General features: G+C 38.2%; 1 protein-coding gene across 2 annotated transcripts in view; it reads left to right on the top strand.

Annotated features, from left to right (window-relative positions):
- Positions 1 to 27,508, top strand: part of slc25a21 (solute carrier family 25 member 21) — a 349,901-nt gene that overhangs the window by 238,972 nt on the left and 83,421 nt on the right. For both annotated transcript variants that reach the window (XM_052038253.1, XM_052037425.1), the window contains exon 3: positions 15,833 to 15,881. In XM_052038253.1, the coding sequence (XP_051894213.1) occupies positions 15,833 to 15,881 (49 nt within the window). The remainder of the gene's footprint in view (positions 1 to 15,832; positions 15,882 to 27,508) is intronic.

The raw sequence follows: 27,508 nt of genomic DNA on the forward strand, positions 1-27,508 counted from the left end.
ATAACTCCGAGCTTTAGATTCTGGGCTTCTCATCATTTCAACAACTACTTCCTTTTTACTGACTTTGATAAGGCTATTGATCCAATAAAGCACTATTCTTTTGGATGAGCAATGTATTCAGTCCTGGCTTGCTAAACCTAATTTTCTTCCAGATTGTCTCTAAAAATCAACATGTCCAGCTCATTGAAAGTTATCTTGAGGAAATATTGCCTTTCATTTTGGAATCCATTTGGACACTTAAGTGTGGGAATGGGTGCAAGCTGATTTTTTTCTTTCTTGTGTTTCTCATGGATCACACTGAAAATATGATTTGTTCTTAACTGGAAGGCATAAAATGGGACAAAATTACAGATGTAACATTTGGTACAAGGAAATGTCGTGTTACCTATCCGTCATTATAGAAAACTTAAACTGCTTCAGATCTTAGTGGCAACTACATCATTTGGAAATTTGCTGAATATTGTTAGTAAACTTGGGTATCTCATAATAAGACAAGCAGTTGTGATTTTAGTTAATGGTTTGTCACATCAACAATTTAACATAGTCATTAGTTCTGGGTGGGAAAGCATGCATTTCTACCATATAGATCTGTCACTATATGGAGAGTTATATTCTCAACATGGTTCATGATATTTAAAAAATAACCATGATACTATACTAAATTGAGTATATTTGTATTCCAAGATAAGTATGCAATATTACATGGATAAAAGGGCGACAAAGGCGGCCTGAAACCTCCATGGTCAGATGTACTTAATTAAAGGTAAATGAATGACAGCTGTTTTTTTATGTCGCCAGCACACCTTTGATCTATTGTACCCTTCAGACCCCTTTGGACAAGGCAGTTAAATACCAGCCAGGAGGCCTATTTTAAAGACATTAGGGCCCTTAAGGGCAAACAAGTGACAGAAAGAAAAAGAGATGACAATTGAAGCAGCCGTAAGCCGTTAGCTGTATTCATTAGAGAACCTTAAACATGTCTACTGAAGGAAAGATATCCACATACGCAGATCAACCAAGCAACAAGAATTACAACAGCTTAGGGACACATGACTAGTCCGCTTTTTCATGGAAAGGATTTTATCAAGCTGTTTTTAAGTATGCAGGAGAAAAATATTACTTACACATTTTCATTGCAAGAAGATTGGTTCAATATGGATGGAATCGGCCACAGCTGTGATGGCACTAATACTATGTAACCTAATGTTGACCTTTGCAGTTTCTTCAATTACATTTAGAAAATGTCCTCTTCAGTACTCATTGATAGAAGGGATGTGTCATTTGGCTATGGCAATGTTGTATTTTATGTCTTTGAAATGCTTGGTTCAACCAGGAAGATCTGTAGCATGATACTGTAAAATGATTATTGGTGCCTCAACTTGTACTTGAAACAGAATATGAGTTGTTGGAGAACTGATTCAAAAGCATTTTTAATTTTCTTGCCTACATGGGGTGCATGAACTTTTTAGGATTATAACATTCCAGTCAAGGTCATCATGATCATTATGTTATAAACCCCTTTATAACAGAATCGGTGAGTGAAATGTAAGTTTGGCCAAAAGTTGCAATGATTTCATTCACTAGTTGTTTACATCAAATTAATTATGTTCATCTTAAGAGGAATGTAATAACCCTAAATGGTTCACTTTTGTATGTTTTATTATTTCTACTATATGTACCATTCGATGAAATACAGACAGTTAATTCTCGGAAGCTTTAACGTGTAAATTATCAATGGCAGTGGTATACATGATGGCTCATGGTCATTGACCAATTGGTGTGCGAGCAATCAAATGTGATGGTTCATAATTTTGATGCTCGTACAGTGGAGTTGGTCATTTCTGTTAGAGGCTGATTCTGTCACTTATTTATTTTCAAGAAAAGTAATTTCCTTCAATATGATTCAATCTTGAATAAAAAATATTTGAATTCAAATGGAAAAACTGACTTTCAGGTGTTTTCAAGACAAGTAGTGGAATCAAGAACTTTGGAGGATATTGGAAAAGCATTCCGTCATTTATAAAATCAAACAACAAAGCTGATATATACTATTGGAACATATTCTTATTTTCCTATAAGCTCAATGGAATGCTTTTTTAAAGAGAAGGAGTTATATACCAGGTATTGCACAATGGATTATTCTGCTGTCAAACTGGAACTAACTCTTTTTGAAATAAAACCAATTGCGGCTTAGTGAGCACAGATGCAATCACAGTTTAAATGTAGTTGTGTAAAAGATTGTTTTGTATTGTAAAATGTTTCTCAGCTTTACCACCAGATCAATGCTTAGATTTCCTTATTTTTGAAGAATATTTTGCTTTGTGTAATATTGCCATGTATAATTTTCCTTTCCATATATCATTCTTATGTATTCAGCCCCACCTGAATTAATGTCCCTCCAAAATTGCTCCTTCATCTGAGAGCATAATATTGAATGATAGAGAGAAGATGGACAAGATTGTTCTGTGTAAGGATTTTGGTGTAATTGATAGATAGCTTTCAGTATGTGGTAAAGTCTTATATAGGGTTAAAGGTAATCACAGTACATAGAGAAGTTAAATTAACTATTATGAATTAGTTTTGAGCCTTGGAAAGAAAGGGAAACTTGCATTTAAATAAGGGCTTTTGCATCTCTTTCAGGACATCTGAAAGTATTTTACAAGAAATGAAGTACTTATGAAGTGTAGTTATTGTTATAATGTATGAAACACAGCAGCAAGATTGCAGAGAACAGATTCCACAAACAGCAATGACCTGAAAATCTGGTTTAGTAATGTTAAATAAGTGATAAATATTGGCAAGGACATCAGAGGTAACTGACCTGGCAACTGTCCATGCAGTAGTATAGTACATGCTCCCAAGAGACTAGATGAGGCAGAAGTTTAATGTCTTATTCCAAAAAATGTCATCTCCAACAGTGCAACATTCCCTTGGCACAGTTCTATAGCTTCAGTGAAGATGATTTTCTTATCCCTATCTCACTTGTGGTTAAAAACAACCAATATTGGGACCTATGTAATACCAATTTATCACTATTTTCTAGCTAGAGCTCTGCAGTAAATAGATGAGAGACACAATGATAAATGCAAATAGATCAGTTATGATAGCTAATGTTATTTTTGGTTATGACAACATTTCTTACATGATATAAATCAGAAGGTGGCCATTTCCAAAAGTGTTTGAAGAGTTTTACCATCTAAAATGGTAAAATGCTTATTAGGGCAATTTTGTTTAGTGAATTTTTTCTTAATTGGTCAACTTCAATGTGCACGTAGTCGATTCAACTGCAATTATGTCCTTGGTCTTGTATACTCCAATAATCTTGACAGCTGGTAGAAACTGCACGGGATATATTATGGTATTATAAACTACATGTTCTATTTAGAAATAGAACAAGAAGGAACCTACTGAGATATTTTATCCGATGCATATAATGATAATTAGGGAATAGATAAACTGGTTATCGTAACAATGCTCTCTTCCTTACAAAGAGCGAGCTAGCATTGATAAATTAACTTCAGCCTATCTATTCCATAATTATCTTCACATGGATTAGATAAGATATCCATTCTTATGCATGTAAATAATGTGGTTATGCTAGGTGGTAAATGTGTTCTTCTCCTTACACAAATATGGGGCTTAAAAGAGTGAGATTTGATCTTGTTGAAACATATAGGATCCCAAAGGGGCATGACAAGATAGATGTTGAGGAGTTTCTACTCAACACGGGACACAGTTACCATAAGACCAGAAGGGAAAGGAGCAGAATTAGGCCATTTGGCCCATCGAGTCTACTCCACCATTCAATCATGACTGATTTTTTCTCGACCCCATTCTGCTGCCTCTCCCCGTAACCCTTAACCCCACTACAAGATAAGGAAGCGGTCATTTAAAACTGGGGTGTGTAGAAACTTAGAGGTTGGTGTGAACCACTGGAATTACCTCCTGTGGATGGTTGTGGAGGATAGATCATTGGAGAAGTTTAAAGAGAAGGTTGATAAACCTCTTACTGATGGGGAACTTGCACGAAGATGAGATGAAGATCGGAGCAGATCAGAGGTAATATGTTGAATGGTGGGGCAGCCTTAAGAGGCCGAGTGACTATTACATCTAAAAAAAAAGTACACAACTTGGTTTTCAATATCTCGCACCAAAGATGGTGGTTATTCCTGTCTGGTCATGAGGGATATGTTGCTGTTGCTGTGCAGATTGGTATTAACATGTTGGTTAAAGTGTTAAAAGGTATGCTTGGGTGGAATGAGGAATTAGATCTTCCAAGAGCCAAGTTTCTCTTCCTTCTATAGAAAATACAGTGGAAACTGATAGATTCTGTTTTGCTGCCATACTTCAGAGCTATTTGCAGTGAATTTCCTTTGAATAATGAGATCACTCCGGATTTTGTAATATGCTGCAAATTGAAATCAAAATATATTTTGTTTTTGTTACTTATTAGTGGGTCCACCATCATCAGATGTTAATAATAATCACCTGTCCTCTTTCTATGCATTATTGAAATTAATTGTGCTATTTGTTCTGTCACCAATATAGATCGTAGTGTGTGCATAATGTAACAAATAGGGACTGAGATTTGAAATAATAATGACTTAGTTGTACTTATTATTTAGATTCTGAATTCATTTTCACCATAATGCTGAATATCGATTTGCAACAATATTGCATGAAAACTAGCTGATGAAATATATTTCCATTACCGAATAAGGACTGTGTATTTCTCGTGATTCACCTGGAAAGCACACCTAACCTACCAATTAGATAATATATCTGAATCTTTGTAATTTTGGGGAGTTAATCCTTTAATATTTTCACCTTTTTAGTCTTCTTCACTATTCAACTTCTCATATTCACTTCTTCAGTGGGTTGGTTCATGTTTCCCGACACTATGTATAATATCATTCCAAGGCTGGTCAAATGGTTTATTTAACAGTAATAATCTGCTTTTGCTGCCAAAGTGTATTGCTCAACTGGCTGTATTACAGCTAAATCTATGGCATGATGGACAATCTGAGATTACAGATTATTTGTGCCAGTCCTTCTCAGATTTAGAACAACATATTTTAAAAAGGTGAACTTCAAATACATCACAATATATTGCTTTCACTCAATTGTAGAAATATAATGGTGCACTTCTAGATTATTGATTTCTCTTTTGCACCATGTAATTTTAGGAAAAGTTTTGAAAATGTTCAGTAAAAACCAAGCATTTTATTCTAAGTATTTTCACATGTGTGAACTGTAGTTATTAGATAGCAACTAAAATGTATATTTTATTACGTATATCTCAATGATATTCAGACTTTTAGGAGAATTTACTGAGTTTTATATTGTTTCTCTTGCATATATTTTCACTCCCATCATATTTTGATAATGTCAGTTTCTTTATCATGGCATGTAATAATGTGCTGTTATAGAGCAAACAAACTCCAAATGAACTGAATTACAATCATTCATCACTGAACTGAGTGCTGCAGTTCAGGAAAGAGTGAATAGGTTGAGGCAATCCCTTATGTTAAAGACATTAAATAACTTTACCTTAAGAATTCTCTTGTTAGAAATTGTGGCTCTCAATTAAAGCATGTAATTGAATTCAAATCTCATGCAGTCAATCAATCTTTTGACTGTTAAGTTCTGATCTAAATGAGATTTCTTACAACATGGAGCCTCTACCAAGTGAATTGATTATTTCATGTAGGGAAATTGAGCCCTGAAGGCTACAATAGAGAGTCAGTTGTGACCAGGTTGGTAATGAGGTGAGCTGGCAAATTAATTATGTTATAGTCTACCACAAATGTTATGCATTATATCACTTTATTACTTATATTTTAATTACAATTTTTGTTTATCTTAAATTTTATGATTTTTTAAAATGCACTTTATTCATTTTATTTGGAACTGAAATCTTACTCTGGAACTCTTTATTTACTTTAAGTCATTCGATTTTTATTTTTCCTTTGAGTTTTTTCCTCACTGTATAATGTGTGTTGAATGAAACCATTGCATAATGTTGTGCACTCATTAAAACTAATGAGATTCATTGCCTTTTTCTTATAATTATTTTATATTATTGTCATTACCATGAAATGAATGTGTCTAATTTAAGGCAACACAGAAACTAAAATGAAACTACACATTAAACTTTAAAAGCACAAATATAGTTATTTTGAAATTTCACTCATCTTTGAACCATATATCATCTCAAGAAGCTCTGATTCAGCCCGGTTGTTGATTTATAGTGTTTGCAATGATAATGGAGTGCTGAGTTCTTGCTCCTTGGCTGAATTTTAAAGTCAGATGTGTGGAATGCTTCAAAGTGGTAATGAATCTTGGTTGTGGAACAGCAGATTTTTGGCTAGTGGATCACAGTTAGTGTTTTTCTTAGATTCTCTCTGCTGTGTTGACACTGCTCCAAATATTTCATTCATTAAGAATCTCTTCACTGTGGAGATGGAATTCCAGAAATGTAACTTTAATGTCAATGTTGGAGGATCCCTGAGGCTTCCCCAAAAGGAGAAGGTAGTGAATTCTCTTGGACAATGCCCTGAACAAACTAGTAGAAAGCTTTTGACAGAATGTCTCATCATCAAGATCTGTAGAACAAACACTGGTGTATGTCACAGATTTAGTGAGAAGAATCCTGTCAGATCTATCCTACACAACCAGTGTCTTCAGGCAGCTGCAGGAATGAAGAGACTATTGAACAAATCCTCTTAAAGTGTAGATTTGCAAAGAAAGTCTGAAGAGAAATCCAGTAGTTTTTGTCAATATTTGTCTCTTCAAATACATAACATGGAAATGTGTGCCCTGTGGCCTGTTCCCAGGGACTCGAATGAAGATAATAAATGTCGGCTAGTAAATCATCAATTCAGTGAAATATGTTCTTTGTCTGGTCTGAAACTTAATACTTTTCCAGGGCAAAACATATTTGGTTGTGATTGTTCCTTGTTCCATTATTCAGTTTGGCATGGTAATCTTTCTGTACCTGCCATCAAGGCAACATGAGAAATGTCTTCAAACTGAGGATTTCCTGATGTGATCTGAAAGTGTATTTGTATATTTGGAATCTAAATGCAAATGTAGCAAATTTTCCAGTCAAATATATACACAAACACAGAATCTGAATAGCAGTGGAAGAATTTCCTTGTGAATCATTGCATGGCTTCCCATTGCGCAGAAATATTTCTCAGCTCTTCACCATATATTTGTTTTGTTCCTTAATAAGATGCATTTTTACACAGGGGATTCAGGTTTCTCTTTATTTATGCTCACTCACGAATGATGGGCGTCATTGGCAGGTGGGCATTTATTGCATGTCCCAAGTTGGCACTGAAGGTGTTGAAGAGTCGCCATCCTGGCCCATTGTTCCATTTGGAATGAGACATCTTTGCTGTAATGGGAATAGATACAATCTGGCAAATGAGTGAGCATGCAGAAAAGTGAAAATATTTTTCCAAGTGAGAATATTGTTCCATAAACATTGGTCAAATAAAATTTTGTTTGGCTGTAATAAAGTACGTACAGTGAAATGATTAAAGATGAGTCACAGAAGTTTCCTGGATGAATGAGTGTGACCATAAAGATGACACAACAGTGGTCATTTACTGTCTGCACATTCAGAAAACGTCTTTCTGCTTGACAGTGATCTCTGAATTGACACGTAGAGCCCTGTGTGTCCCTGCACCTTCTCGAAGGATGAGATATGGCAGATATCAGTTGTGGCTGCCTGAAATCATCCAGAGTTTAAGGTGACAAGGACCTTCAACTGTGGATAAAATAGCTCAGGTGTGGATATGTGGCTGGGGCTCTGCCTGCTGATGATCTGTGCCATAACTGTATAACTGTTTTTGGAACTCTTAACCTCTGGTGGTTTTGCTATCAGCCGAGTTAAGGTAGGAGCATTGCTCCTCAATGCAGTAGGCCTGACCTTCTGCCTATCTTCTCCTATTTGGTTGTGCCAGAGGCCCAATGGAATTGTCACCAAAGCATCCACTTTTGTGTGTTAAAGACTTCACAGAAATTCTCAGAATGCTACCAAATAATTGCAGCTTCAATATTCATTTCCCATGGCTGACAACCAACTCTGTTAATATGTCTGTCAAACAAACTTGCATGCTTACTTTTTTTCCACTTTAAGTAGTGCAGATGCAGGGCTTGTTCCTCCTTTTTAGTGCTATGAGTGGCAAGCACATTATATTATTTCTATATACATTGAACAATTTGACAGGAGAGACATCCAGAATGTATTGTACAATGATTGAGGTAATTACTCATGCTCCAGGTGCATAAGGCATATTTGCATAACACACACCTAAAAGTGCAGTTCAATTATTCATTGTGCATGAGGCTGCATAACAACTGGTTGTGATTAACAATCAATTTTTTGCCATTATTTTGGTCCCACTATGCTTAAGAACATGTCACCTGATTGACTTTCTTGTCCTGAGTATTTTAGGTGACAAAAACTAGGTCCTAACAAAAGCATATTTTCTAGAACAACTTGGCCTAATCCCTATCTCACTGTTTTTCTCAAATCCCTTTCTGTCTCCAAATAAAATTTATTTGTTACTTAAAACCATCTATGATATTTGCTTCAGTGGTTTCCCTGGCAGTTTATTCCGAGACTCAACTGGCATTTGCTTCCATTTTTATTTCTAAAGTTAAAACATTTTTATTTTCAGCTTGCTTTTTAAATATTGAGAGTAAGGAACAGTGAAGAATATTTTCAAAGGTGCAGGACTTTTTGGTTGATTCATCTTTAGAAACCTACAAACAATTTTCTGTCATCTAGGTGTTTAATTTGAGAAGGAAATTGTAAGAAAATATCCTGGCCGAAGAGGTCAACCAAATCTTACAAACGTTCCTGTAGGTGATTGATCATTAGTTAAGCTGGAAGAAGAAACAGTTTGAAACAGAATCCAAATCTTAAAAATATTCATTAGTGAAAGAGCTTAAGGTGGAATGAGATATGTAGAGTTTGGAATTATAATTCTGTCGTATGTTTTTTGTTCAGAATGATTAAGTTGTTACTTTGTTTTATTGATAGTGGGTATAAATGCAGTAGACCCCAAAAATGGATGGAGGAATTGTGAAATGTGCTTAACCTGCACTATTGATTGTTGAGATGTTGCCCTCGGTGAAACTATGGACTATGGAGACCATTGTCTCCATAGTGCATAAACCTATTTTTCCCTCTCAGGAATGCATCACTTGATTTTCCACCCAGACACACTTCCATTGCCTTTAAGTTTCCTGTCAGTCAGCCTGCCTGGACTTCCTCTAACCATGCTGAGACCATGCACTCTGAAGCTGGTCTTTCAAGGCTATAGCTACTCAATATTATTATTCAAAGCCAGGTACTGCAGGATATCTCGGGCAGGTAAAGGCATAACGTAGGTCCTAAGGAAAACCAAAAGCATGATCAGTTGACTGTTAAGTGCATTATGGCATTGATTCCATTCAAAAAATTGTTTTTGTGACGCTCAGCGATAAAAGGAAGAAATGGTATGGGGCTGTTGGTGAATGAGGAATTGGGATTGCAGCTTCTGGCATCACGTTCACCAGAGTTATTGATGGAGATCCCAGGGAGTTAGGAGCTGCCTTGGTTGCCTCTTCCTTTCCTCTTTCTCCTCCTCTCCTCTTTCTCTTTCTCCTCATTCTGCATTCTCCTCAGTCGCTTGCCATACAGCTTATGGTAAGAGTTGTTTACTCACGATGCAAAATATAGCATTCAATCATGATTATTGAGATTCCACCCCTCGCTCCATCCTCCCAAAGTGCAAGGCTGCTCTGGATTGGTCCACGGAGCTGAAGCATTGTTATGACAGAGCTGTGGTCTGCTTAGTCAAATTTTATGTGGTACCAAAGATCATACTACAGCTGGGCACTGAGGGAGTGGATTCCCTTTTGGTTTTATTATAGAAGATAATTGACATGCATTGCCCATGGAATTATGTGTGTCCCATCAAGAGCACCCTGCAACATGACGAAATCTGAAGTCCTAGCTACACTACTCTCTGCTTGCAGTTCTTTGGCAATAATAAAAAAAGAAAATAATTAGCTCTCTTGGAATAAAAGGTCTCAGTGACTGCTGTTATGCAAACTATGGATGCTGCAACTATCTTCAGATTTAGAATGGAAGTAACTAGAAACATAAATGTTTATGAAGCAGCCAACCTTGTAGTTGCCAGCAATTTGTCCTTGTTCTGCTATAAGGTGGCAGATGTAACCACAGCAGGTAGCAGATATCAATTAGGAGGAGATCCTTAATGAACTATGGATACATTGCAGATCATTCCTTACTGAGGTTCATGTAGGACATTTGCTTTTGACATCTTGGATGTACATGGTCTCTGATTGAGAATTCCTTTCTCATCAGTTGTTTCCTTTCTTCAATCATTTGTTCTGCTATTCTCCCAGTCATAATACATTTTGATGGGAAGGACTACAATGCACCTATGTCTGGGAGATACTGGTTTGTGCAGAATCCTTCAAGTCAGGCCAAGGTCTTTCAGTTGTTGCCGTGATGTTTCCTGTTGATTTTTGCAGTGTGAAACAACTATAGAAATCACAAAAGCTTTACGGAATTATAGAAACTATCAGGTGAAATCAATCATCAACTAACCAGATATGATGGTAACCCCATTAAAGAGTGCAGGTTGCTGGGGGGTGGGGGTGGGGGTGAGGGGGAGGGTGTTTCCTGCATGATTCACTAACACACTGATTAATATTAGGATCTGCCTGCTCTGCATATTTCCATTCATTGATGGTGGTAGTTGCATGCATCTATTTGTCTTCCAGTCAGGTACCCCACAAAAATGTGCACAATATGGACACCATATTACAGACCCAATGGCATTAAAGCACCTGAAAAGGACAAAAATTGCCCCAATTACTTACTGTACCTTTTATGTGTGAAGGTTTTCTGATTTACAATATTACATGTCTTTGGCTCAGGTGACTATATTTAGGCTTTAATAATTTGAACAGACCTATTGGCAATTTCATTATATTAGGAAAGTAATCCTCTGTAAACAATGCACCTTCAGAATGAGCACTGTATGTAAATAGAGAAATAATATTATCCTCAATATTCACCTAAACTGTAACTATGATAACAATATCAGTAACTTATCTGCATTTCACCTCAATTTGTGAATATTCAGTTCATGAAATTGCAAGGTGCTGTTATTGCCTCACTAACTAATATTCTTGAAATGCTTTTGAGTTATAAAATGTTGGAATTTTGAGATTACAACAATACAGCACTCCTTCAGTATTACTCTGATTTTTGTGCCCAGTTCTTTACTCGTTGTTATATGCCAGCATACTTGGGAGCAACAGGCCAGTGATGAATTTTTGGCTATGTAGTCTGCTGGCTGTTCAGGTGGATGAAAAAGAGATCTCTAAACTGTATCAGGGATATCAGGGCAGGAGATTAAAAAAGAAACCCAGGACAGAAAATGTAGGTTGCACTCTGTAGTGAGATAAAATTTTAGTAGCATATATTTTAACAGTTGCATTTATACAATGACAAATGTGAAAGAAATAATTACCAAGGGAGTGACACTCTTTATAAAGCATACAATAATATTTTTCAGATATGAATAAGATGATGTGGGTATATCCATGATATTTGAGGAGGACAGTTTGAGGAATCTAGCCGAATGTGCCGGGTATGCACTTTGCCTGCAAAGCCCACCCCTGATTCTCTATTCCTCCTCCAGTCCCCTGTGCTCATGACTTATCAATGATTCCCTATCCTTTCTCTTGAACTCTGATTTTGTCTCTGTCCTCTGATCTCCAGTTCACTCCAGTCCCCTGTCCTTGCTCCCTTTTGATCCTCTTTCATCTTCCTCATCCCTTTTTTCCTGCCTGGAGACATGGTCCTCTCTCCACTTGGGCACACAGTCATTGTTGTCCTTTCCGACAACTTGGCTCACCTGCCTCCAGTCCTCCTCCCTTGTCTCAGCCTCTGTTTCTGTATCCTCTCTGTATTCTGTATTCTCCTCCCTTCAATTCCTCCTGCTGGAGCCTTGCTATTTCTCCCTTTTGATCTCATCTCCAGCTTTCCAGCTTTCCACCTTTGATCTCCTCTCTTTCTCCCTCTTAATTCAAGATCCTGAGTCAAATAGCAAGAGAACAGGCCCTTGGCCTTCAAATCCATGCCAACCATCAAGTTTCCCCTGGGTGCTCCAGTATTCTCCCACATGCCAAAGACACACTGGTTGGCAGGTTACCTGGTGACAATAAATTGATGCTGGTGTAGATGAGTAGCAGGAGAATCAGGACAGGGTTGGGGGCTAGCTGGGCATGGGTGAAATAGATGGAGATGTATGAGGAAAAATGAGGAGTGTGGATAGGTGCCTGATGGTCAGTGTGGAAATGGTAGACTTTAGTTTCTCCATGCTGTATGACTCTATGATGTTTTGACTAATGAGTTACATGGAAATGTGTGGAGGAATGGGATTGATGTGATGTCTCTGAGAATAGCTTCATTCTATATCATAAACAACTAATAAATGTGAATAACATTTTCCAACCACCCTGAACTCACTGTTGTTCTCACCATTATCACTTTAACTTTCTCTCTCCCTTGGACCTACATTTGGTTTTGCAGTTTTGGTCTCCTGGTCTAGAATGCCACCTGACTCCCCTATGGCAGCACAGTGGTGCAACTAATAGAGGTGCTGCCTTACCTTGGCTGCAGTCTGTTTGAAGTTTGCACATGTGACCACTTGGGTTTCCTCTGGGTGCTCCAGTTTCCTCCCACATCCCAAAGTTGCGCCGGTTAGAAGGTTAATTGGCTGCTGTAAATTGCCTTAACTGTGTAGATGAGTGTTAGAATCTAGGTGGAACTGATGAGTATATGGGGAAAAATAAAATGGGATTATTGTAGGATTAGTGTGGATGGGTGCTTATTGCCAGTGTTTTGTAAAGCTGCAACATAACATCCCAACTTTTGTAATCTGTGCCCTGACCTATGAAAATACCTTTTTTGCCACCTTATCTGGCTGTATTGCCATTTTCAGGGAACTATGGGCTATGATCCCTGGACCTTTCTGTCCATCTGTGGTTATATTATAATATTGACTATCCTTGTGAATCCCTTTGGGATGTCCTGAAGTTGTATGTTCTGTGTAAATGTGCATTTCTTCAAGTTCAGATCTCTTTTCCTCTAATCCACCCTTCCCACCTTTTTATTGGGGTAAAGGCATTGCTTGCATGATCAAAATTCATTGACTGTTTGTTATCATTCTTGAGAAGCTGGCAGTTGAGCCATCTTAAAATGCTGCAGTCTACTTTCTCCAACTGTGCTGATGGACGGGAAGTCTAATATGTTGAGGGAATGGCAATTTTATTTCAAAAGATAAAGGACTTGGAAGGGAGCTTTGAAATGACAGTGTTTCCAGTTCCCTGTTCCTTTGTCCTTATAGATAGTTAAGAGGGTGCTTTTAACAGAGGCTGTTAAAGAAGCTTTGGCACATTTTATTCACACAAAGAATGGTGAGTACATGCAATGAGCTGCCAGAGGAAATGATAGAGTCAGGAGCAATTACAATGTTCATGAGACATTTGGGCAGGTACGTGGATAGGAAAGGTTTAGAGGGATATGGGCCAAAAGCAGGCAAATGGAACTAGCTCAGGTAGGCACCTTGGTTGGCAAGGGCCAAGATCATTGTGACAAGTTGGCCCAAAGGGCCATGTGTTTCCATGCTGTTTAACTCTATGAATCTAATTTTCTGTAGTGCATCTTGTATATTGCACATACCACAGTCACTGTATATTGGAAGCACAAGAGGCCACAGATGCTGAAATCTGGAGCAAAAAGCAAACTGCTGGATGAGGTTAGCGCTTTGGACTGCATTTGTAGAGGCAGAAGGATAATCAACATTTTGGACATGCTCGAAGAGCAGTAGACACCACAGAGGGGGAGAGCATGTTTATTGTGGAATAAAATATCACCATATATCATCAATATGTCGACCACCCTTCTGCCTCCACAGATGCCTCTTGACCTGCTGAGTTCCTCCAGCATTTTTTTTAGCCACTGTATGTTGCTAGTGAAGGTTGTAAATGCTTAAGGAGGTGATTTAAGGTGGCCTTCCAGAACATAGATAGTGGTAGATTCAGTTATGGTAAGACCAATGAATGTAAAAGGGAAGCGATTAGACTTGCCTTTTCTTGGTGTGAATATTATTTGCAATTTATTTGGACCATGTCTGATTATTATTCAGGTTTCTCTGCATATTGATATGCACTGCTTCATAATCTGAGAAATTGTGAATATCAATGAATACCACGTAGTCATAAGTGATCGTCCTCATTGCTGACCTCATGATGAAGAGAAGACCATTGATGGAACAGCTGAAGATGGTTGAGCCAAGGATACTGCCCTGAAGAGCCCCTGCCTAAAAGTATTTGGGCTAAAAAGATTAGCCTTGAACAACTATCTCCTTTGTGCTACATATGAATCCAGCAATTGACGTTTTCCCTCAAAATTCTTATTGACCAGTTTATTTAAAGTTCCTTGTTGCCAAACAAATACTGCCTTAATGTGAGGGCCAATTCCCTCAGCAATTTTGCTGTTTTGTTCTTGTTTGGCTGAAGGTTGTGATGAAGTCTGGTCTGGCATAATACATTTCATCATTAGTAAGCAAGTTATCAATAAGCATCTCTTGGTACTGGTGTGTGACCCCCTCCATCACTTTGCTGATGAGTGAGAGTTGAATGATTACACAGTGTCTGGCCTGATTGGATGTGTCCTAACTGGAGATGCCGGTGTTGTTTTAGGTGTACTGGATTAGGCTGGCTAGAGGCATGGCTAGTTCTGGATTGCAAGTCTTCTGTCTTGCAGCTGTTATGTTTTCAGGGTCTTTAGTTTATCCATCACACTCAGCTATTCCTTGAAATGGCAGTGTTTCCAGTTCCCTGTTCCTTTGTCCTTATAGATATTTAAGAGGGTGCTTTTAACAGAGCTTACCTACCTGAAGAAATTTTGGTCCTCCCAGCTTCTCAGCTACAATGTCTTTTTCTCTTGTGTCTACCTGTGAGGCATTATTTCCATAATAAACATGATATAAGCATGCAAGTTATTGTATTGTTAAAGCTCCGTAATAACATCTGAATCAATTCCAAGCATGCTAATACATGAAATCAATAGAATACATATTTTGAATTCAGGTCCAAAATTCAGGTTTTATAAAATAGTTTTATAAAACAATACTAAATTTGATTAGTCTGTGGAAGTCTTTAGTGTTAGAAGGTACATTGATTATTACTACACAAAAACTTTAACATGTTGTATCTCTAATTTTAAAGGGGGTCGCACAGAGTCAAAATGTTACTTTGGATATGCATTTGGGGCTCATTGATACACAATGGCAAATTTTTAAGAATAGTTAGTACCAAAGTTTTAAATGGGCCCAAAATTGACCTCCAAATCAGCTTAGCAGAATTGTTATTCAATTAGATCTCAAAATGTAGCCTGCAGTAAGAGTAATTTCTTGCATATAGCTCCATTATTAGTTTAACCTATTTATCTGGTTCACTTTTGGACTTCAGGGGAAGTCATTACCCACTCTAGCATCACTGGGGTGACAACTCAACTCCGAACTGCCTTCTCAGTTCAGGGGTACTTAGGCATGGACAATAAATGCTGGCATTGTCAAGAGTGTCTGCATCCCATGGATGAATAACTTAGACAAAAATGCTTCAATTTGCTTCATTTTTCATATTTGAACTTTTACACAATAATAAGCAGTGAAGTGTAAACTTTTGTTTGTGCTGATGTTCACTTTCCTTTCTGTCATCTACTTAGGTCTTGTGGAAATTTGCCTGATGCATCCCCTCGATGTGGTGAAAACCAGGTAAGGCTTTGCTTGAGCAAGTTTGATTGTTACTGGACGTCATCCAGAATATATTGCTGCTGATTTTTATTGCCAGGACTTGCTTAAATAATTGTTGTTTTATTCTGAATTTTATAATTTTATTCTGAAATGGAGTCAGTTTGGAAAATTGTTCATTTTTAGTTTTGTCAGAAAACAAAAGATCTATGCTTTTCTTTAACATTTTCTTCAATAATAATACCAACAATATCCTCTCAGGACTGAAGTCATCAACAAAATTAGTACATTTCTTCTTTCTTTGCATGATTTACAGTTTATAGTGTGCTATATGTTCATTGGCAATGTGTCTACTTTTTTGAAATTATCTATTTTTCAAACTGACTATAAGGATTTATCAAGGCAAAGTTCTGCCTCAAAGTAAATACTGTTTAACTATCTCTATAGACAAACCCAACTTTAGATACAAACTCATGTGGACCTGTCTGTGATTTAGACCTACTGTGCTGTGCATGCATCAGTCTTTAATCAGAACAAAATTCTCTTTCATACCAGTGCCAACATTGTGTCGAGAGTGGGGGTACGAGTTGACTGTTGATGGATTATGTTAAGTATGAGCTAAATTACATCCCATTTTTCGATCAGAGGTTTTAAAACAAAATAGGAACTTAGCTGCATATCATCATATGCATTGAACCATTTAAATCTGTTTCGACATTAAGTTGATGTGCTGTAACATCACTTGTACATTAACTCCTTTCATTCCAACTTCTTGCCTTGTTTTAACTAGATTTTGGTTACAGTTTACAAGCCAGTGCAGCTTGTGTTTAACTTGAACAGAGCTTCACATCATATAATTTTTACTTACAATTGAATACAGTGTAAAATAGTAGTTGCATGAGAGACAATGAAATGTGGAGACATTGAGACTGCTGTTCATGAATTGATGCAATTTCCCAGTGTTCCTGGGAAAAAAAATGTAATTTTCATGTTAAATCAACTTTGATGGCTAAAAGCAAATTTTAAATTCCCACTTTTCATTCTCCTGCATGCCACTTTCAGTCCGGCACATCAGTTGCTTCACAGTAGGCCTAAAAGGATATGGTTCTGGCAATTCTTTTGCATTTACACATGAATGAAGAATGTGAGGTGTATTACCATCCGTGCACATGATGATCAATTTGTATTGAAAATTAAGTTTGGCGATTAAAGCAAATCTGATTTGCATAATTATTTCCATTTCAGAGTTCACAAAAGCAAGTTAAACAATAATCAAGCATCACATTTGTCATCAAGCCTAAACTTTGAGATTACAAACCATTTTTGCTTGTGATTTTGTTTGCATTGAATTTTAAAATCAATACATTTCTTTTCCAAAGAAATACATTCCACTTAAGCGCTTCAATTTATTGAAGATATTTACTTTCCTGCCCATGTTTAGCCAAGTCATTTGTTTCCCCTAGAACCTAACACATTTGCTTAGCTTTATTAGTTGATTGTGGCAAGAATGTGCTTCCATGGTTCAAGCAAAGAGTCTTCCACAGCGGCACTGGGACGAAGTTATGGCTTTTCATTAACCTGGAAACCTCCTATTTACATGGTTCACAGCCTGGTCTCAGCTCACTTGGAGGTAACAAAGGGTGTCGGGCCCAAGATACAGCAGGGGGCTCACTCCTTTAGGGCTGCCATCTGAATCTGATCAGGTCAACTGTTTTAACTCCTGCCTCATTAGGGGAAATAAACAGGAGATTATGGTTCATGTAAGGATCACATTACAGAGAGTTTAAGCTTGTTCCAGACATTAGGTAGCTGATTATTTTTTTGTGGATGCCTTGCTGTTTCTCCTTTTAGTCAAGAATGCTAATTTGACTCTTTTTTTTCCTGATAAATTTGTGTTTGTTACAGATGCAAGCAAAGCAGTAAAGTAACTTAAAAAAAAGTTAATAAAAAAAGACATGTCAGTCACTAGGGCAGCTTATCTACTGTGGCTTATGTCAGTCTACAGCAGAGACTTAATACTGATGAGGGGCAGTAACTCAGCATGCAAGTAGTGCTTTGCCTCTGCCGCTTAAAACATTTGAAGATGGTATACAATCAACTGCTAGATTGAGGAGAATGCTCTCAGGTTTTACATTCCAGTGCAAGAACACATACTTATTATTCTAGTCCTTTGTTTAAAAAAAACAGAATAAAACAAATGCAGCATCTTGTTGCTTGTTGGAATTCACAGTATTCCTGACAGCTTTTATGGTCTTTGACACATCAGGGGGATGTCAGCTGATGTCACAATGATTCAGGGTAACTTATACGTACTTGAAAAGTAGACAAGGGAGTGCAATTGTTTGTTACTGTTGTGTGTACAATTAACTTGGCTCAGAAAGGAAGTGCACAAACTTTTGTAAAAACAAGTGATTCCTTGCTGATCCCCAAACAGTTCATTATCTAAAGTGCCTAAGGCACAACTGGGTCTACTGTGAAGAGTGAAACTTTCCCCCTACATCCTAACATTACTCTTTATGACTACAAGACTGTTGACAACCATTCTTATTTGTATTCATTGGTTTACGTAATGAATATTTGGTGTTTGCAGCCTTGTTGATTCCTGGCAATGCCTTTAAATCCAAGTATTTGTGAATTAAATTGAAGAAATTAATGATTCCCTTAACTAGCAAATGTCCTGTTACTTCCTTTTGAAAGAGATAAAACTTTTGCCATTACTGGATGAGAAGGGGTTAAAGAGGAAGTTGATTATTTATCAAGCTTCACTGTTCAAGTACAAATGTCTAAGATGAAATCTGTAACGAGGACCAGAGGGAATTTGCGGTGCCTTCTCCAAAAGTAAAATTTTGATGTTTCAGACTGTGCTTTCTCACTGAACTACATGGTGGTTTAAAAATTCAATCTGAAATTATTTTCATTACATTATATTCAAAGCAAAACACTCAGTTTGGAATTCAATTTTGGGCTGTTCATGTCAGGCAAGATAGAGTGAAGATTCACCCTAGCAGAATGCCAGGGATTAAAGAGTTTAATTATGGGGAGAGTTTGTACAAATGCTACAATTAGAGGGTTGGGATCTAATTTACAATGATAAAGAGACTTGGTAGTGTAGGTTCAGATAAACTGCTTCTGCATGTGATGGTGAAAGGGAGGGATGGTGACAGGTTCTAGTTTAAACAAGCACAATTTTAGAACTGGACCTAAAACTATAAGAGTAGAAGAGTGAAATGAGGAAACAGTTTTCACACAATGACCATGAATAAAAAAATTCTGGTTACTTGTTCTTAAAATGTATTCACTTTCACAACATACAAATACTGAGAGACCATGTAATACTCTAAGAACCAGGAAAATTGCTGTTAATGTGGTGTGTAACACAAGTGATGTTTTATAATAGATGTTTAACTACTACTGGTATCATCTTACACGGATGCCAACAATCTTTTACTAGTTGTATTTAAAATAATGTTAAAAAGGCATTAAACCCCAAACAGGCTGTAAAATCTGTTACTAGTCTGATCTATAGAGTGTTGTAATATCTGCAGTATTCAGTTTTATGCTATTAATAATACTCTTTTGTTGGTGCCATGTTTTACAGATATATTATAGTGAAAAACAGAGGAAAATGTTAATGTTTATAAGCATTATTTTTCCATCATGATATACAAAGCTCTAATTAGGACTCTTATAACTATGAAATTATAGAAAATGGTTTTAACTCTTACAAACCTCACTACGTCTATAAAATGCAAATGGAATCATCCCTGCTGTTTTGCTTGACCTATGAACTGTGGAGCATTTGGTCATTTGTAAGGAAATTCCTGGCATGGTAGTGCTTCTCTTTCCAGTGTGAATTCATGTTTTGATCTTGAACTAAAGGAATATTTCATTTTCATTGCAAAAGGTTAAATTTAGATGCATAAAAAATTATTCTGCCTCATAGTTTGTGCCTAAATGCTATCGAGATAAATCCTTGCTGAGGAAAGGTTGAAAAAGCTTGCACTGTTTCTAATGTATGTTCGCTAGTCACCCACACTTATATTTCTGAGCATATTATGTGCTTATATTTTATAAGCTTATACTTTGTTTCATCTTCCTGCCTCCCTCTCCACCCCCCTCCACCTCCCCCCACCCCCCCCCCCCCCCCCCCCACCACCACCATTCAAAGCCGTTTGGCATTGATTCCATCCAATTTTGGTCAGCACAATTTAGGAAGGGTGTTGAAGATACTCAAGAATATGCTGAAGAGATTTACTGAAATGGTGTCAGAATCAGAATAAGGTTTATTATCACTGTCTTAAATGATGTGAAATTTGTTGTTTTGCAGCAGCAGTACAGTGCAGACGTAAAATTACTATAAATTTCAAAATAAATAGTGCAAAGAAAGGAATAATGAGGTAGTGTTCATGGGTTCATGGATCATTCAGAAATCTGATGGCAGAGGGGAAGAAGCTGTTCCAAAGTTGTTGGTCTTCAGATTCCTGTACCTGCTCCCTGATAGTAGTAACGAGAAGAGGGCATGTCCCAGATGGTGAGGGTCCTTAGTGATGGATGCCACCTTCTTGAGGCACTGCCTCTTGAAGATGTCCTCAGTGGTGCCCGTGATGGAGCTGAGTCTACAACCCACTGCAGCCTCTTGCAATCCTGTGCATTGGAGCCTCCATACCAGGCTGTGATGCAACCAGTCAGAATGCTCTCCACCGTACATCTATAGAAATTTGCAGGAGTGTTTGGTGATGTACCAAATCTCCTCAAACTCCTAACGAAGTAAAGCCACTGGTGTGCCTTCTTCACGATTGCATCGATGTGTTGAGCCCAGGATAGGTCCTCTGAGATATTGACGCCCAGGAACTTGAAGCTGCTCACCCTTTCCACTGCTGACCCCTCAATGAGGACTGGTGTGTGTTCTTCTGACTTCCCCTTCCTGAAGTCCACAATCAATTCCTTGGTCTTGCTGATGTTGAGTGCGAGGTTGTTGTTGCAATTCCACTCAGCCAGCTGATCTATTTCACTCCTGTACGCCTCCTCTGAGATTTTACCAACAACATGGTGCCATCTGTGAATTTATAGATGGCATTTCAGCTGTGCTTAGCCACACAGTTATGAGTGTAGAGAGAGTAGAGCAGTGGGCTAAGCACGTATCCTTGAGGAGCACCTGTGTTGATAGTCAGCAAGGAGAAGATGTTATTACCAATCATAACGACTGAGGTCTTCTCATCCGTGGTTCCAGGGATGAGGTGATTTCAGCTACAAAATTAAGCTGGAGAAACCTGGGTTGTTCTCATTGGAGCAAAGAAGGTTGAATGGAGCTTTGATAGAAATGCAGGTGACTACACTGGGGTAGATAACAGAGAGAGGTTGTTTCCATTTTCAGGGGGAACAGATTCAAAGTAAAAAGGACACAATGGACATCAAGAAAACTAACATTGAGTATTTACAAACTAAACTCAATATTTCTCTTTTAAAAATACCCTTTGCTGGATTTTGAATATAGGATAATCGCAATGCAGACTGGGGCATCATTGTCCTGACACTTTTTTTCAATCTTTCTTGCCGTCTGCTGCATTTAAGCTCCAACAAGCTTTATGTTGGAATTGGATTAATCTACAGGGCGAATGGAAATTCATTCAATTCTCAGTGCCTCCAGTTCAGAACCAAGTTGGCCCCAACCTCAGTAGTTGAGCTGCAGTACGCAAGCAATGATTGCAATTGTGTAATTTGAAGACCAGGTTTGAAGTCATGTAAACTTGTTCACTGAAGCATCTGAGGCAATGGCCGTACATTTCTGCAAAGCAAAGATTATCTACCAACCTGCCTTTACTGTACATCACCACTCTCTGACAGTAATAGTTCATAGAAGCCTGGACCACTAGAATATCTAGATCACTTCCCCTATCTTGTTAGGCGCTCCTCAGTGAAGGCAGATTTTGTAGAAGAAATTTACCATCTTCAGTATACCAGCACAGCCTTGGCTGATTGAGGGAAGGCATTTGAAGATCAAGACCTCAAACCTGTACAAAACTTGCTGTACTAAACTGGACAGCAGTGATCCCTGGCCTCCTGAGACCTGGACTACTTATAGCAGGCTCCTTGCGGCACTGGAGAGATACCACCGATGCCACCTCTGCAAAATCCTCTGGCAGGATAGGTAAACCAATATCAGCATCCACCTTCAGGTCAACACTTCTGGCACAGAGGACCTAACTACATTCAGTCAGCCTTATTGGGCAGGCTATATCATTCTAATAGCTGATGACAGACTCCTGAAACAGACACTCTGTGCCCAGATCAGTCATGGTAAGACATTAACAGTTGGCAGAAGAAAAATATTGAAGGATTTTCTCAAAGACTCCTTGAAAAAAATGCAAAATGCTACAGACTCCTGGGAATCATTAGCCCACGTCCACTCAAAGTGAGCATGTAGGATGGCAGTGAGAATCTCAAATCTATACTCTGGGGCATGCAGTAACCAGTGTAAATGGCAGAAGGAGTACACCACCTCAAAATCTACCCACCTGCTCATCCCATCAGGCATGTCCCACCCCATCTCAGAAAAAGTCTGCAATTCCCACATTGGCCCCGTTAGTCGCTACAGAACCCACAGAACCAGAATGAAAGCAAGTCATTGTCAATCCCAAGAAACCTCCTGAGAGGAACAGTCAAATATCTGACACCAGCTACAAAAGGTGATATTATTCTGACCCTTCAGGTAAGGAGCATTTTAAAGGAGGAGAGAGGCAGATAGGTAGAGAAAGTATTTTCTGCAGAGGCTCAGGACAGCTGCAGCACGGCCTGTGAAGGCAAAACAGAGAAAACTGCAAATATGTGATAGGGCTGTCTGGTTGGAGGAACTGGGGAAGGAAAGTGCTGAGTGGGAGATGAAAACAAAGATTAAAACTTGAAAGTCAAGGTCTTTGAAACCATCAAGTAATGCCAGTCAGGAAACATTGGTGAAGGGTGAATGGAACTTTGTTCAAGTTCAGAACTTTCAAGTAGGAGTCAGGGTAGAAGAGAATTGGAATTGTCAAAATTCCATTTTGTGTGTACATCGGTTTTTAGAAAGCAGCTTAGCAGTGCATCCAAGTTGTGCTGGATGAAGTTAATTGCAGTTAAGTGTGGTATATTCTCAGGGAAACAATAAGAAAAGATGGAGGAGGTAATTTTCAAATGGCACACATTAATTTGATAAATAAGATTATTTTAAATTTGAGAACTTTCAAGAATGTGAATTACTGTACTTCAATTGCTCAGAGGCAATTGAAGGAGAGACTAGAATATTTAAAAGAGGATTGATTTTTTATGAAATCAGTTTATAATTTGATGGCCTATGTAAATTCATTAAAGAGACGTTATTTTTGACAATTCTTTGAAGAAAGTTAGTGAGTAGGTATGTAATTATATAAAAATGACAGACGAGAAGGAAAAAAAATTGATAGAATATTGGTTAATGGATAAGAATGAGAAGGCCAGGGTCAATAGTTACTGGTTGGATTGGGGATAATTTCCTTCAGGGTGAGTATTGAGTCCACCTTTGTTCTCTGCACATTTAGATAAATCAAGACAGAAACACAAGAGGCTGTAGATGATGGAATCTTGAGCAAAAAACGAGCTGCTGGAGGAACTCAGTGAGTCAGGCAGTATCTATGGAGGGAAATGGATGACTGGCCATCTCCCCTTTACTCTTTCAGTCCAGATGAAGGGTCTTGACCAGAAATATTGACTGTACATTTCCCTCTACAGATTGTACCTGGTCTGCAGAATTGCTTCAGCACCATTTTTTTGTGAAAGATAAATCAAGACTTGGACATAGAGACCATTCTCTCAAAATGTGCTGATGTCAGAGAAATGAAGGGGCTTGGTACACAGCAGTGAAAGACCTCAGGAAGACAGGTTAAATTGGTAAATTGGTTTATTATTGTTATATGTTCTGAGGTACAGTGAAAAACCTGCCTTGTGTACCATTCATACAGGTCAATGCATTACACAGTGCATCGAGGCAGAGCAAGATAAAACAATAACAGAGTGCAAAATAAAGTGTTACAGTTACAGAGAAAGTGCAGTGCAAGTTAGTTAAAGGCAGACAGCTGATATCTGATATGAATGATTTTGGGATAATGTGCTTTGGGAGGAAAAAACAACAAATTGAAATGTACATTTATTGGAAAGACTCTGAAGGTTGTGGATAAACCCAGTTCTAAGGGTTAAAATACATGATTCCTTGGAAGTGTGAATGCAGTTCCATAAAGCAATAAAAATGTTCAACAGCATTTTGAGTTTTGTAAAAGATCATGACAGTAAGGAAATCAAAGTAAATTCAAATAAAGCATTGGCCTTCATTTAGAGCAGAAGTACAATTTTGGGCACTCATAGAAAGGATATGAAAGCCATCATGAATTTACCATATATATTGACCAAGGTGGAGCCAGGGTTGAGAAATTATAGTATTTTGAATACCTGACGCCAAGACCTGGCCATTTTCAATCAAGTTGTAAGTGACTTTTTTATATCACATATACTTTAATTGATTTTGTTTTACTTTGAACAAAGCTATCAGAGGAATGATTTAACAATCAAGTTGTTTCTAATTAGGATAATGTTAAATGAAAAAGTAATAATAATAGTTTCAAGTCTATGCAAAGCATAAAATGATTACTTCATACTTAAGAGATTTTATAAGTTCATATTAATCCTTTCTTGGGCAGGTTTGATGAATAATAATTTCACTTACTTGAAAAAAAGGATCTTAATTCATCTACAGATATAAAGTAGCAGATGTTTAAGTCATGCTTTTAGTTCTGAAAAGCCCACATTTAATAGATTTCTGGGTCACCATTCTATATAGTTTACAGTGGCACCTTTTGCAATGACACGTAAAAAGAATGAAGCAAGCCAGTGCTTTAGGCACTATTGTAAATGATATGAACTGCTCTTTTACTAGCCAAGTCTTCCAATAAAGATAGTATAAAATGGGTTTGTTAAAGAGTATTTCACATAAAACTACACATGTGTAACCAAAGTTCTATTATTATTGAATGTAATCTTTACTAAACCAACAACAAACACCAGCAATAAAACCAGGAAGAAAATGGACATTGCTGGTTAGAAAAATATTTATGTTAGTTGATATAGCAACTCTTTACCATGTCATACTTGTGTATTTGCATAATATAAACAGTTAACTATTTTCCACCTGTACCAATACAACCATATATTGTTTAATGAGGGAAAGAGCTAGGATTCTTCTACCTTCACGTCTACCTTTTGTTTGGCGAGACAGGATCTGGAAGCACACGGATTTCTCAAATGGTGGAATCCTTAACTTTAGTTAAGAGGTTACAATAGGGTCGAAAATCATAAGATGTACCAACATGGGTATGCATGCACACTGGTTACAGGATGGCAACAACAGGAGTCTGGAGTGAAAGAATGCCTTATACCTGCTATTTCAACTGTTAAATGGTCATGTGACAATGACTCTTTAAAGAACTTAGTTTTAAAAGAAGAAATGAATGCAATCATTCTTGCCTACCAGTCTATAACTTAAGTTTGTCAAATCTCCTTTCTTAAGTGAGAGGTTCCATGAGGCACCAAGCATTTTACAAAACTGATTTGTACCTTTAAATTATTATGGATCTATACATACAGCTCTGAAAATCTGAAGAGAGATGCAGCTTGGCACCAATTTCATTTGTGCACCATTTTCTGTTTACACCGCCTCCAAGCACCAGGGCCAATATAGGGTAGAGTTTGTAATGAATGATTTATGTGGGCTCATTACAAAAAAAAACTGCAGGAGACCATCCCTATAGGTTGTTAGTGAGCATTATACTTGACATGTCTTCACATTTATTGAAGAATATATTCAATCATGTTTCATAAAAACATGGCATATCTTGAAAACATAAGAAATTTTGACTTAAATTGTGGCATTTTAAATTAAATTATGTTAATGAGAACAAAATAAGCAAAATCAATGTGCAAAATTTAAGATTGTAGCTTATATGAAAGAATCTTTCTTTGTTCTTCAACAGGCACAGAAATTCAAAACCTGATATGGTCAACCTCAATCATATACTGTACATGAGACATATTTATGTGGTTTTTCTTTGTTATTTTAGCTATTAAGAGAATGACCAGGAGTTTAAGGCATTATCTTTTATATACAGATCAAAAATATTTCAAAGTTATTTTAAATGTGACTGCATACATGCAATATTCTCTTGCAGCACTAATGGCAGCTCAGATATAATGGAGACACGAGTCTGCAGATGCTAGAATCTGGAGCAAGAAACAAACTGCTGGAGGAACTCAGTGGTTGACTGCATTTATGGAGGGGGGAGAGGGACTTGTAAATTTTCAGGTCAAGACCCTACATTAGGGCTGAGAATGGAGATGGAAGGTAGCCCGTATAAAGAGGGGTGAGATAGGGGAGAGTGGAAATGACAACAGAAGCTGGGAGGTGATAGGTGAAGGCAACAAAAGGCTCAAGATGATGGAATCTGATAGGAGAGGAAGGTGGGGCATGGAATCAAGTGAGGGAGGTGGGGAAGAGCAGATGGGACCAGTAGGAGGAGTGCGTGAGTGATAGGCAGATGGAGTAGGTGGAGGAGGGGAAAGAAACACCAATGGGGGCCATGGTGAGTGCAGGAAGAACAGGGTAGATCAGGAGGAGAGAGAAAAGGGAGAAGAGGAGGAGCACTTTACCGGAAGTTGGAGAATTCAATGTTCATGCCATCAGGTTGTAGACTACCCAGGTGCAAAGTGGTCACCCAGTCTGCACCTGATAGGTGGAAGCAGACAAGGTAAAAAGGGAGGTGGAACCAGATGGGGGGAGGGCAGTTGAAGGTGGAGGGTGATAAACGAAAACACAAAGGCTACAAGGGCAGGAATCTGATAAGTAAGGAAGCTGATAATGGGAACTCTTAGGAGAGAGGATCCCCTCTCTCCTGAGAGGGCAGAAGGAACCAGATGGGGGAGGGGATCCGGTGGGTGAAATGTGTGGGGAGTAGGTGGATGGAAGCAGGAGGGGGAGGGGGACAAAAATAGACGATGGGTGCGGGTATTGGAAAGGGACCACTCCCTTCATATCTGGTCTGCTCATCCTTTTCTGCTCATCCTTCCCCACCTACTCCTCCCTGATCCTTGGCACTTTCCCCTGCAACTACAGGAGGTGAAAAACTTGTCCTTGCACCTCCACCTTCGCCACCATTCAGGGACCAAAACAGCCCTTCCAGGTGAGGCAAAGATTCACCTGCACCTCATCCAACCTTGTCTTCTGCATTTGGCCCTCCTGATGTGGCCTCCTCCACTTTGGTGAGACCAAATGCAGACTAGGTGACCAATTCTCAGAGCACCTGCACTCTGTCTACAATGGTCATCCCAAGCTCCCACACCGACCAGTCCCTTCCCCGCCTTCTCCACGGCCAGCGTGATGCCCAATGAAAACCGGAAGGGCAACACCTCACGTTCCGTCTGGGTAGTGTACAACCTAATGGTATGTACATGGTATTTTCCAATTTCAGGTAACCCTAACCTCCTGTTGTTCCCACACTCTCTCTCCTTCCAATCCACCTCCGATCCTCTCATTTTGTTCCCTTTTCCATACCCCCCTCTAAAATCTATTTTTGATCTCTCTCCCTCCTAGTTACATC

Source organism: Pristis pectinata, chromosome 1, assembly GCF_009764475.1.
Source record: "Pristis pectinata isolate sPriPec2 chromosome 1, sPriPec2.1.pri, whole genome shotgun sequence".
NCBI lineage: Eukaryota > Metazoa > Chordata > Chondrichthyes > Rhinopristiformes > Pristidae > Pristis > Pristis pectinata.